The following is a 12886-nucleotide window of genomic DNA, read 5'->3' on the forward strand; positions in this document are numbered from 1 at the left end:
TGGATTATGTCCCAGACGATGCCAGACAATAATGTGAACACATAGAACGTGAATTCAAAATCACTGCTGCTAAAGGTTATCTTAGAGAACCACATCAATGTACAAGGAACAACTACAATAGCATCATCAAGCATAGCGGGAGGTCTGCTATATCCTCCGATGTAGTTACAAAGCATTCCAAACTACAGGTTACAAGATAGCGGAACTAACAAGGAAAAGCTAGCACAAAAGTTGCTCAAGTTCTCCATGAATATGTACAAAATGGTGGATAGCTCTTCAGCCTGCAATACAGCACGAATTAACCAAAACTGAATACCAAACCGCATGTGTTGCGTACAAGAAAAGACTAACCACACAGGAAAAAAAGAAGAGAGACAAACAAGTTTAGTTCTCTCTTAAGAAGTGTAAGTTAACTGAAATAGCACATTCTTAGCATTGCACCCACAGGGAGGAGATTATAGTGGTTGTGTTATGTCCTTCATGTATTACTATCATTCATGGCTGGCTGTGGAAGGAAGAAACTAACAAAAATGTACTACCTGTTTGTTCTCCACCAGTAGAATCTGACAAGTTATTTGGCTCAGAAGAGAGAAATGGTGGCCTGCCATAATTCTCTAATATTTCTGCAGACAACCAGAAACAAGACAAATAATGTATACTGCCAATCAGAGGATAGAGGAAAACGTATTCAAATAACAAGAAAAAAGGGTATCCATTGAATGTACCTGCATTTTGGTTGAAACCCTCTGATAAGTCTGAAAAGCTAAAATTCCGGGGGATCTGGCTAAAGAAGCCAAATGATGACGACTCCATATCCATAATTGAATCATTCAATGGTTGCCCGTTCAACTCTGAGCTGCTAAAGGATCCGCCAGAGGCATCACCAATTGATTGGCATGATTCCAGGAAAGCATTCCCACAGAAAGCAAAATCAGCATTGCTCGAATAGCCTGACTCCGTCTTTATTGTTGTACCATTGTCTGCGCCAAACAGCACAGCAGATGCAGCATTCTGTGCTGACAGCACACTTGTTGAAGCATCCATGCCACTATGAAGACCATGAATGTCTTTACCAGCATAAATTAACTGATCACTAGATGCTGTGCCATTTACTAAACCACCTGAACTTCCATTGCCCATTACACCATTTGGCATTGCAGATACAGGAGCAGACTCTGGCAAAAAGCATGAATTTTGCTTCACTGAAACAAAGGAAACAATGAACCATGTTAAAAATGGCACTGATTAGCAACAAAAAGTAAATATCATGGGCTTGTCAGCAAGTACATACAGTGTGGAAAGTGGAAGCAACAAATATAGCTGCCTTGAGTATCATACCACTTTGACAAGAAAAATACAAACTTCTCGATTGTGTTGTCGAAACTCTCACTAGATTGTTCTAGCACTTTTTCTCCGCAAAAAGATTATGTTTAATTGTTTCTATATTCACTTAAATGATGAGAAAGAGCATGCATCGTTACACCAGGTACACAAACAGTCCAACAAAAGCTCTAAAGCTGGAAAAACAATGTCTTACATGTGGTGGAGTTGGAGCCATTAGTAAGGGGCATAGAAGGGCCGCCTGAAGAATAGTTTTTACTCATAAGCTGGAACTGATCCTCAAGAAGCTTATTGAAGGCCCTTATTTGATTCTTAAGCATCAGCCTCAAATAATAAGCCTTAAAAAACTCGCGGTTCTCTTCCTCAAGTTTTTGCCAAACTGGAAAGAAAAAGTAGAGTAAGGATAAAATAGTAGGGATGAAAACTAAGACAAACATGTTCCAACAAGAGTAAAATATATGGTCGGTCCTTGATGCAGGGGTGTTCGCCTACGTTCTGGCATCATGTTTGCATTGGAGGAGAATTGCCCACAAAGAGCTACCCCAGAGCTTAGCCATGGTGAATAGGGATGAAGAGGTTTCAGCGGTTAAACCCAGCCTGCTTACCACCCGTCAAAACCTGCTATATGATTTGGTTTGATTTGGTTCAATGGATCCATGAACAGCCCTAAGGCCCTAACTAAGCCAAACCAAAAGTGGAACACAGAACTTCGGCAATTGAATGGGATCGAAGAAGGCTTTGATGTGCTTTATGTAGGCAGGTGGGATGTGTTGTGGGTTCAGAAATTTGCTAAAACTTTTGTCACTATTTCTTCCACCAGGTGAGTGAACCATGTTAAGGAAAGAAGCCCGAGTGGTGGGATTAGGACAACTAATGAGAAACTTATTTGACGTCAGGGGCTTAGACATGTACTTTGGGAGTACAGGGGTCGTCCAAGTGAACTGATCCCGCAAGTGCTTATGAAGTTCAGGGAACTTTGTGCATGCCACTTCATAGCTTCAAATATTTTCACTCAGATGCTACTTAATACGTTACTTATCATACTAATGGAGCTGCAGCACACTAGTAAACCTTCAGCACGAAGCAGCTCATGCAAAGGAATCTTCAAACTATTGGGTTATCAAACTGGAATTTGGTGGACATGCTGTCCTGCTTGTGTTGTTTGTCAACACTGTCAGCATTATGGGTCTATGGAATGAATCTTCAACACCTACACATGATTTTTGCTTGTGCTTGCTTTGTGTCGTCAAGTTGCAATAATCTGAACGCACGAGTGGGAACAAAGAAAGATTTCCCTTGGCATAAATTTATAGGAAGGCAGAATTCAAGCCTAAAATATTTAGTTTGCACTTTCCAAGTGCTGTTTCGATTAGGTTGAAAATTAGCACTTACGATTTCTGAGAGGTCCGAAGGGGGGAACAAAACACTTTCCACCAGCCCCGTTTTAAGAACAGTGCATTTACCCATCATATAACAATTCTTGATGCAGTATTAGAAAACTGTTTCTACCTAAAGCATTTAATTTCTTGTGTAAACCAGAACTTGCCTATAATTTCAGCCATCCAGACATGTATGAACTAACTTGCTATTGCTTAATCAACTCAGAAACCCCATGCTTAGTAAGCTAAAGTTATTTTCGAGAATATAATGTAGGAGCGTTACCAAATTCAGTAAAGCTTGGTTCTATCTTTGCCTCAAGGGAGAGAGTATCAACCACTTCTTTCTGGTTCATATACAGCTGAAGGCAACCCTCTATAAGATTTCGGACCTGCACAGCAGCAATTGGCAACACAAGTTATAGATACAGGCAAGTGAAATGTACTAACCATTTTAACTACTCCCTCCGTCCCAAATTAAGTGACGTGGAGTTGTATAAGAGTTTATACAATTCCATGTCACTTATTTTGGGACGGAGGGAGTACAATAAATCAGGATTCAGGAACACTGGATCTCCATCAAAGACAGTTCCCAACTCACAATCATAAGTTCGTTTGGAACAAAATACACACGACGTGCAAAATAACAATTATTGCTGGCTCCTTTGCGTTTCAACAAGCATAGCACAAGGCACATATGAGATTAACCACCCTAGCTAGTTTGGGTGGATGGGAATCAACAAAAAAAAACGAACGGAGCACAAAAGAAATGCAGCAGAGCAGTGATACTGTTCGGAAATGCTACTGACGAGCCGTATGTCTAGACCAGAGACCTTGCGGACGTCCTCGCTTGACATGTCGCCGCCGGCGCTTCCTCTTCCAGCCCTAATCCCCTCCTCAGCTCCTTTTACGCTCGCCTGAAAGAAGAAAGAATCAAGAGACAAAGGCGAGGTGAGACTAGCAGCACAAAAAAGATAAAAAAAGGAAGAAGATTCCGACGGGTCGATGGATCGTACTCGCCCTAATTCGACGCCCTGGAAGAGGAATTCAGTTTGACCTTGCAGCGACGGGAGAAGAGGCGAGGGGAGCGGAGGTGAGAGATCACCAGGGGGGCAAGGAGAGGAGGAGAGAAGCGGATCGAGCTGTAATGAATCCAGGGGGAGCTATGGCTATGCGAGCTTGGGAGAAGGGAAAAGAGAAGTGGTGGTGGTGTGGAGAAAGGAGGCAAAGAAGAGGCCCAGATTCCCTTTTTTTTTTTTTTGACCAGTGAAGAGGCCCAGATACCTAATCCGCTGCCTGCTAGTGATGAAGCATTTTGCACAGAATCTGCTAGTGGTGAGTATCAAATACAGTACCCCATATCTGTTGAAGAAGCTTTCGAATTCCCACTATAATTAAGGTAGAAAAACTAATCCTTCCGGTCCAAATTACTTGTCCCAGATTTGTATGCATCTACACAATCTGGATTCCAGGATAACGCTTTGACCAAAGTGTGTTAATACTTACCAATTTGCTGTCGTAGATGGTGTAGGTTTTTCTTTATCGATAGACAAATACTGAAATGCTTTACTCGGGCAGAATCTAAAACGGCATGTATTTTAGCATGGAGGTACTCCAGTACTCCACTAGCTACTACAATTGTACAGGAAAACAAAAATATATTTTCAATAATAGGTAGCACAAATATACCTTTGCTTTCAAGTATAAATATATTTGTTGTGGTAACAAATGAAGCAAATGTGCCTTGCAAAAAAAAGCAAATGCACGGAAATATTCAGCCCAATCAGGTCGTATATAGAAATCACTTTGTTTTTTGATATTATCGTTGAAGGGTAAAATATATACAAAAGTGAATTATAAGCCTAAGGCCCAACAAGAACTTTTGCATAAGAAATTCCAAAAGAGAGATGAGTGGAGAGAGGCGCTTGCCGCCAGCTCTCTGCTGCGATGTATCCACCTGCAGGCTGCAGGCTGCAGCTCTGCTTCTACCCGGATCCTGTACAATAGTAATCATAACACCCATCACACTGAAATGCTTCATCCCCTTTCAAAAAGGAAATGCTGCATCGGTCCCACCGTCCCTGCACTGCAACACCACGCCCATTTCGCTGGTGCCTGCACTGAGAGCTGCAGTGACATTTTCTTTTCATTTGCTTCTGTATATGATGCAAACATAGTTTTCTGCAATTGTCAGGCAGGCAGCTGAATCAATAACAAAGAATTCAAATAAAGAGCTAAGACTCCAAACCAGATCGAGCTAGATTGCTGAAAATAAGCATACAGGAGAAAATCAAGGCGACAAGGTCCCCTCAAACATGAACCTGTGAGAACAATCTAAGATCCGACTAGCAGGTGACATGTTCATGACAAGGTATGACAGGTCAAGCGACCAAACCACTGATTTGAGACCCAGACTAATCCAAAAGGCAACTTGTACTTAGACTGTTCCAACATATAAAGAAAGTAAGAAGAATAATGAGGTGCGAGAATCAGATTCTTGCCAACTACTAGGATGAAGAGAAAGAACCTTCATATGCTGGGAAAAATTGCATCTCACCTCAAGTGAGCAGCCAACTAGAGTGTTCATATGGTTTCAAGAAAATCCAGGGCTCATCTTGAATAAGCTGTAAGGATTAATCTTCACTTCTTACCCAAATGGCATCTCTTTAACCCTTCACGAATTTTCTTCGTTCCCAATATCATAAAAGAAGTTTGATGCTTGCCAAATAGTAAATGGATGTTTCAACCAACATCATATTTGCAGCTTTCTTTCCCAGCAAATGTTCACCATGTGCTTTGCCACAGCATAAAAGTGACCTCCATGCCTTGGAAGAGAGCTGAAGAAGTTCGATTTTGCCTCACTGAGCAAGGAGGAAGGAATTGCGGCTGTGGATGCGCCACCACTCTGTCTACATTTTTTACCCTGAACAACCACAGAATAGAAAGCACCTGAGTCACTGGGCTGGCTGTTCAGCAGTTTATACGGCCCACTTAGGCTATTGACTATGCCCTCAGAGTCACTGAGCTGGCCTGATCATAAACATGGCAAGTCACAAATCACAGGACTGCAGTGAAGGAAACAAGGGCAGACATGCAGATTACAGGAGAAGAACATGGATCCATCAGTTTGATCTCCACCTGGATTATGGGCGCATGGAGAGGAGCAGATTTCCAGTGGGCAAGTGATTTTCATCAGTGTGACAAAACTGGCCAGCTTTCCTGATAAAGTCGTTGTTATTACAAGATAAATATGATGAAACAATCTGCATTTCTTTTTAACAATGGCACATCTAAGAGAAGAAAGAGTACCTTTGAGGCTTTCATAACTACTCCAGAAATTGAGACCCCAAAGCTACTCCAAAGGTGAGATTCTTGCATTTTTTTTAAAGTGTTTCCTCATCCTCAGAGCTTTACACAAAGACTGGTGCTTAACAAAATGGTAATCACCAAAAATCATTGCAAGAACATGTTCCGTCCCTGAAGTGATGGAACCGACTCCGGTCTCTAACGATGATTTCCCGGTTCCAAATCCTTGATATCAACTTGATTGCAGAGTGACAGTCCTCGCAGACCCGGAGGTTCTTTATGATATGAAGTGGCAGGTTTGGTGCTAGACTAATAAGGCCAAAAGCAATGGCTATTTTCTCACTGTGTGCTAAAAGTGCATGTTCTTTCTCTTCCTCGTCCACATCCACTGTTATCTGTGACGTGATAGGCGAATATCCCACTGACTTTAGCCTGCGTGTAATCTCCTCCATCATCGCAGTGATCTCCATTATCTGTGGGTGTGTTCGGTCGCAAACTATAAACTTGTGCACCTGCCCAGCCACAGTAATTGAGCTGTAACCTGCAGCTTTCTTCACACCCCTTTCCTCCATCAATCTCCTTATTTGTGATGCATCTTCCCATTGTCTAGAGTCTATGTAAATGTTATACAACTGGACATAGACAGCATCCTCATCTGGCTCAAGCTTCAGAAGATGCTCTGCAGCATTTCGAGCTAGGTTAGCGTCCTTGTGGACTCTGCAAGCACTCAAGATGGAGGCCCATATGACAGCATTTGGTTGCATTGGCATGGTCCGCACAAGATCCATAGCTTCGTCCAGAAGTCCACTCCTGCCCAGCAAATCTATCATACAGCCATAGTGCTCAATTAGAGGGCGTATATTGTGTAACAATCTCATCTCTTCAAAGTAGAGACGGCCTTCATCCAGTAGACATGAGTGACTGCATGCAGTCAGAATAGCAATGTAGGTAACTGAATTGGGCTGAAAACCATCAACCTTCATCCAAAAGAAATACTCCAGAGCAGCCTTACCCATCCCATTGAATGCGAGACCTGCAATCATGGCACTCCAAGTGTGAACATCTCTCACACTCATCGCCTGGAAAACAAGGGATGCCTCTTCCACCCTCCCACACTTCAGGTACATGTCCAATAGTGCAGTCCCGAGGTAAATATCTACTTCTACCAACCTCTGCTCAATGCAAGCATGCAAGGCCCTGCCCTGTGGCAATGCACCTAAGCTTGCACAAGCCGTTAGAAGGCTAACCATAGTAAAATTATCAGCACGCAAATCATGTCTCCTCATCTGCATGAACAATAGTAGTGCTTCTCTAAGTCGGCCACCGTGGATGTACCCAGTGATCAAAGAGTTAAATGTGACGAGATCACGGTCCTCCATCTGATCAAACAGATAGCGTGCAACGTCAACATGGCCTAGCTTGCAGTACCCATCAATCATTGCATTCCATGACTGGGGTCTTCGCCCCCTACCTAAAGCGTCAAAAACCTCCCATGCACGACCAATGTCACCACACTTGGCGTACATGTCAATGAGCGCGACCACGAGCTTGCCACTCATCAACATCCCCTTCTCCCCAACCAGCTTGTGCAGTGAGCGGCCGAACACCAAATCCTTCAGCTGTGCACATGCCGAGAGCAAGCCAATCACAGTTACCTCATCCGGTTCAATACCGTCAGAAAGCATGCTGTTGAAGCAATCCACAGCCTCCGCGGCCCGACCAGCACGTGAGTACCCAGAAATCAAACCAGTCCATGAGATCACGTTCCTCGCGGGGGAGTGTCTCAGAAGGCACCACGCGTCATCGAGCAGCCCCAACTTGGCCAGCCCACTGATCACCGTCGTCCAGGCAACCGCGTCCTTCACAGGAATGTCGTCGAAAGCCCGGCGGGCATCGCCAGCGAGCCCAAGCTCAACGTACATATGAATGATAGGGTTGGAAACGAGCGGCACAGCAGAAGGGAGCATGGTACGGAAGCACGCGGCGTGCAGCATCTGGCATAGGAGGACGTGTGCGCGGCCGCGGGCGCAGCACTTGAAAAGGAAGTGGAACGTGAAGGCGTCGGTGCAGACGCCCGTGCGGCGCATCCGTCGGTAGAGGATGAGCGGGCTTTCGGGGCCTGAGGAGGCGCGGAAGCAGGCGCGGAGGGCGGTGTCGAAGAGGAAGGTGGAGCAGGGCATTCGGTCGAACAGGCAGAGCGCGTAGCGGAGGTGGAGTGGGTCGGTGGGGGTGAAGCAGTTGACAAGGGAGTTGAGGAGGTGGGAGGCTGAAGGCGGGTGGAGGAGGCGCCCGGAAGCGACGAGGACAGCGTGGAGCTCGGCGGCTTGCCGGACGGAGCGAGGGGTCGGCCATGGCGCCGGGGGCATGTCACGTCACGTCTGCTCGCAACGGAGACCCTCGTGTTTCTGTTTCTGGTCTAGGCTTGATTTCACCCTCTCCCTCTTTTTTTCCCATCATGCTCTGGGCCGAAGTAGACTGAATTTGCTTGGCCCATCCTGAATCTAGATTAAGGTCAACCAACGTAAGATCAGCATGAGCAGAGCCCAGCTCAAAAAACAAGCATGAGCAGAGCCCAACCCTACGATTCCCATGGAGCCATCCACTACTGTGCATCCTCGTTCCATTTCATAATTTCTTGTCGAAATATTACATGTATTTAGACACTTTTTAGAAACAGATTTATCTATTTTTAAACAAATTTTAGACAAGAATTATGAAATGGAGTGAGTACTGTGCATCCTGAATGTGAATCCTGATTGCCCGTGGCCACATTTTTATTAGTGTTTGATCAACAAACTGTTACCATTCGCTCAAAAAAAAAAACTATCACCATCTCTGATTAATTTTGTAGCATGCAGCATTGCATGTAGTCCTCAAAATTCAAAATTGTCCTCACCGTAAAGGAGGGTCTCGAGGTTCATTTTGTAGACGCATACAGTGAAACATACGAGTTGGCCTTCCGGAGTGAGATCGAAACAAGATAGTTTTCTGATTGTACAAGGTCTTTGGTGGATACGGAATACTCATAGTTTGCAACTAGACCATTCTTAACAATAATAACATGATTATCCAGGTTTGAATGTTAATACGAGTAAGAAAGTTAACAATATAACTGAACCGTGGAGCCGGCCTTTGTTCCCATAGTGTTGAAATACTCCCTCCGTCATATATTAACTGACTCAAATTTGTCCAAATATAAATGTATCTATGCCTAAAAAACGTCTAGATACATGTAATAGTTATTTAATATGGGACGAAGGGAGTATGAATTTCCAGTCCCCGGTACAGGAGAAATCTGTCCACTTAAGTACGACATTCAATATTTCTCCGTTGATCAATCACCTAATTATAATGCATCTAATTTAATTCTACAAACACAAAACTGAAGCTTTAGATGCATCCTCACCGGTGAAAAAACTATGTGAACAAGAGTCAGACGTAACACAAACAAACTTTCATTGCATAAAATTGAAAGTAACACATCTGCACCTCATACAAATCAACCTTAGCTTGAGTTAATTGATCATGAACTTACTGGAGCAAATAACCTAGACTGGACTGATGTTTCACAGCTCCAATTTGATACAGTCGGCACTGGATGAAAACAACAAAGATGAGCAAAAGTAAAAATTCAGCATTTTCAGCAAACTTTAGATTGCTTATAGCCTCTGAACATGACAATGGGCCGAAACCGGCCACAACATTCGGAGCAGAGTCTTGAACGCAAAAGGAAAGGGAAAAAAAATAGAGAACGGACAACTGCCCAGAAGTTTCACAATGCCATGCAAATTCAAGAGAAGTAGCTAGTTAAGTTGCTGCTTCAAACTTGGGATCAGCAAGGTCGATGCATCGAACATTCTTCTATGCATCCTCTTCCTGCCCAACGGACTTAGAAAATATTCAATTAGAGAAACCGCCATGTCTTGTTTCAATAGCTTCTGCCATTTACCATCTTGATCATGCCGACGCCAGCTTCAAGTTTTCTTTGACTTATTCCTTTCCGCCACACAGCCCATGAATCAGAATTTGATACGGCAAACATGTACACTTGGTGCACGTGTGCACTTCGAAAATAAAACCAGATGGGGCCATCTTACGTCGTGTTTTACGGAAGTCCTTGCTCTCAATCATGGCGCGCCAGCTCCGGCAAACAAGCTTAAGCCTCACAAGGGTGCGCGTCGGCAGCTTTAGTAGCACCAGCGACATGGCGAAGATGATGTCCTCGCACGGCTGCCCGAGGGAGACGACGCTTTCCTCGTACAACGCAGCATGTCCTAACCAGAAAAATCTATTGGATAACAAGCCGCCATGGCAGCCCAGGAGTTTCTCCAGATCGTCGTTCTCAGGGGCCGCGCACATCTTGAAGCTGAAACGGCAGCGCGGTTCTGTCAGGACGATGCGACGGACGTGGTCGGTACTGTCGGTGATTGCGATGACCGTTTCGTTGCAGTACAGGAACCTAGCGACATCCCGTGGCACCGTCAGCGTGTCCAAGTTGATTCTGTAGTGCAGCTCCCACGTGCCTCCAGTTTCATGCCCGCGGAGTAGCCAGACGACGTAGATGTCCTGCCGCCACCGGCTTCTGAATAGGCATAGGCGCCCGCCGAGCTCCGTCAGCTGGTGGCCAAGCAGACGATTCATCTCCGTGTCGAGTGGCGGCAACGACAGGGTTCCGAACTTCTCGTCGCCGATAGAGAAGGAGATATACGATGAAGGACTCTTCGTGCGGGGAGTCGAGCCTGCGCTTGGCGAGCCAATGCACGTGGCCTTGCGCGAACACGCTTGTCGCGTCCTGCTTTATCCAGCCCGCCGGCTCCTGTGGCGCGCCACCGGCCGCCGGCCTCCAGAGCCCCGTGGGGCCGTTGAACACGTAGACTTCACACCCGGCATGTCCGGGAAGAACCTTCTTGGTGCCGCCGTCGCAGCCGCGGCAGTAGAAACGCACGACCTTGTGCCTCTTGGTGCGCGCGTCGTAGCCGATCCCAAAGCTCGCGTACATCTGGGAGGCCTCGTCCCTGGGACGGAGCGCGCGGCGGCGGCCCGTGCCCGCCGTGGAGCGGCCCTCTGGCCCGTGGTCGGGCTGAACAGGTGGTACGTGGCTGCTCTGGCGGCCTCGAGGACGACGAGGCCGCGGCACTGCTGCGTGACGAGGCGCGGGGCGACGATCATGCCGTTGTATCCGCGGCGGCGCCGGTCGACGACGTCGTCGGGCTCCGCGGGGAGGGGCGGCGGGATCGGGCAGCGGTGGCGGCGCGTGAGGGCGTGCGGGATCGCCGCCACGAGCGTGGTGCCGCCAGGGTGGTCGGGCGACCACCCGTGCACCTTGGGCCGCGTCACGTCGCGCGGCGGGGCGTGCAGGAAGTATACTCCTTGGAGTCAAAGTATACTCCTACAATATCGCGGGCCGTGACCTGCTACGAATCCCAGCTGAATCGATCGGGACTCTGATCCACTCTCATCCTGAATGAAATCCGGGTCGGGTCAATCTGTGCCCGTTTCCAACGGAGTAAGCCCCGCCCGGCCGTGCTCGTCGTCGGCATCTGCTCCACTCTGCGGTGGACTTCCAGACTCCGTGTCTACCGCTCTGCGGCAGCACTGCAGGCACGCCGCCGCACCAGACGTGAGGCGCGTGTGTTCGGTACTCCGTAACTTTGTAACACGTTGGTTAGGTCATGTGTTTGAGATTCGACTAGCACAAGACAGTACACGTGTTTTACTCCTGACTGAAAATGTTATTCCGTGTGTGCTTTAAAATTGTTCTATTATCGTCTATTGTCTCTGATCAAATTATTTCCACTAGTTGTTATTGACGGTGACACAGAGAAGATGTCGCAAAGAAATGGGAAAATTGATCAGGGAACACCGTTATTTTGTTGCCTTTTTGCCTAAACACAACGCTCGATTGTGGATTTCTTGAGTACCATTACAATTTTGTGGGCATTTGGTGAAACACACCACCGGTTCAAAACGAAAAGTTGACCATCCGGGCTGCTCATGACGTTTGTTTTTGCTTGGGATGGCTGTTTTTGCGTTTGTGCCAATTTGGACATTTATTTAATTAAAAAATTGTCACCATTTTGCTTCAATTTGAACCAGAACAGCACTCAAAATCATGGGCACAAGTGCATATATCAGATAGAGCACATGTTCAATAACTCTCTAAGGTTTAATAGTTAGAAAAATTGTCAACTTTTCGATTTTGGACCGGCGGTATATTTGAGCAAATGGTCACAGAATTGTAATAATACTTAGCAAATCCACAATCGGATAGCATGTTTGGGCAAAGGTCACAGAATAACGGTGTCCCTGGTCAATTTGAAACCAGAATAATTTTAGAAACTGTAGTATTCACACAATACTCCAAAAATACAGAGCTACCAAACACAGACTAAGCCTCTGGTTTAGGCAGTTTCTTCCGGAGGGCCTCCATGGCTCGATGTTGTAATATCGATGGCTTGTTAAACAGCATGATTTACCGGGAGTAATTTTTTTTTTGCGAGACAAATACAATACTCCGTAAAAATGTACTGCCGAATTTAGGATGGACCACTATTAATTTCAGCCAGGCGGATCAATGGGGATTGGGCTACGGGTTCGCGTATGCGCAACACAAGGACTTGTTTACAGGCGCCCTCTCTGAGTTTGATACGGACGCGGGCTTCCGGCACGGATTGGAATCCGCCTCAAGCCGTCCCTTGCTGCATATTTAACGCAGGGTGTAGACGCCAAAGCTTCGCGATCTCGATCGAAGCCCGAGCCGCCCCGTCGCCTCGCCAGAACCGAGTTCGATCGAAACCACCGTCGACTGATTCGCAGGTGAGTTTCGGCCCCCTCATCTCCGCTAGCCGAAAGACCTCTCCGTT

General features: G+C 46.2%; 2 protein-coding genes across 7 annotated transcripts; both read right to left on the reverse strand.

The window, feature by feature from the left end:
• Positions 1 to 49: 49 nt before the first annotated feature.
• Positions 50 to 3949, reverse strand: LOC100830065. Its single transcript, XM_010229136.3, has 7 exons — positions 3734 to 3949; positions 3551 to 3634; positions 3004 to 3109; positions 1538 to 1720; positions 726 to 1202; positions 540 to 623; positions 50 to 281 (listed from the first exon to the last, which is right to left on the reverse strand). Exons 2-7 carry the CDS (start codon positions 3572 to 3574, stop codon positions 277 to 279), a joined length of 879 nt encoding a protein of 292 aa, XP_010227438.1. The 5' UTR covers positions 3575 to 3634; positions 3734 to 3949; the 3' UTR covers positions 50 to 276.
• Positions 3950 to 4478: 529 nt separating this feature from the next.
• LOC100825389 (pentatricopeptide repeat-containing protein At4g21065) lies at positions 4479 to 8474 on the reverse strand. Of its 6 annotated transcripts, none has more exons than XM_014899582.2 (4): positions 6027 to 8474; positions 5856 to 5931; positions 5275 to 5640; positions 4479 to 4898 (listed from the first exon to the last, which is right to left on the reverse strand). In XM_014899582.2, exon 1 carries the CDS (start codon positions 8387 to 8389, stop codon positions 6161 to 6163), a length of 2229 nt encoding a protein of 742 aa, XP_014755068.1. In that variant the 5' UTR covers positions 8390 to 8474; the 3' UTR covers positions 4479 to 4898; positions 5275 to 5640; positions 5856 to 5931; positions 6027 to 6160. The 6 variants fall into 6 exon arrangements, with proteins under 6 accessions (XP_014755068.1, XP_010227439.1, XP_014755066.1 ...); XM_010229137.3 differs by having other exon boundaries at positions 5275 to 5747; XM_014899580.2 differs by having other exon boundaries at positions 5856 to 5936.
• Positions 8475 to 12886: the final 4412 nt, after the last annotated feature.

This window comes from Brachypodium distachyon, chromosome 1, assembly GCF_000005505.3.
Source record: "Brachypodium distachyon strain Bd21 chromosome 1, Brachypodium_distachyon_v3.0, whole genome shotgun sequence".
Classification (NCBI taxonomy): Eukaryota; Viridiplantae; Streptophyta; class Magnoliopsida; order Poales; family Poaceae; genus Brachypodium; species Brachypodium distachyon.

Bases quoted from the DNA above. Each gene is read 5' to 3' on its own strand.
- LOC100830065 (XM_010229136.3), bottom strand. From the start codon at position 3,574: ATGTCAAGCGAGGACGTCCGCAAG. The intron at 3,110-3,550 runs GTCTCTGGTCTA...GCTGCTGTGCAG, and splicing joins CAAGCGAGGACGTCCGCAAG to GTCCGAAATCTTATAGAGGG. The intron at 1,203-1,537 runs GTAAGACATTGT...CCTTTGTTTCAG, and splicing joins TGGCTCCAACTCCACCACAT to TGAAGCAAAATTCATGCTTT.
- LOC100825389 (XM_014899582.2), bottom strand. From the start codon at position 8,389: ATGCCCCCGGCGCCATGGCCGACCCCTCGCTCCGTCCGGCAAGCCGCC.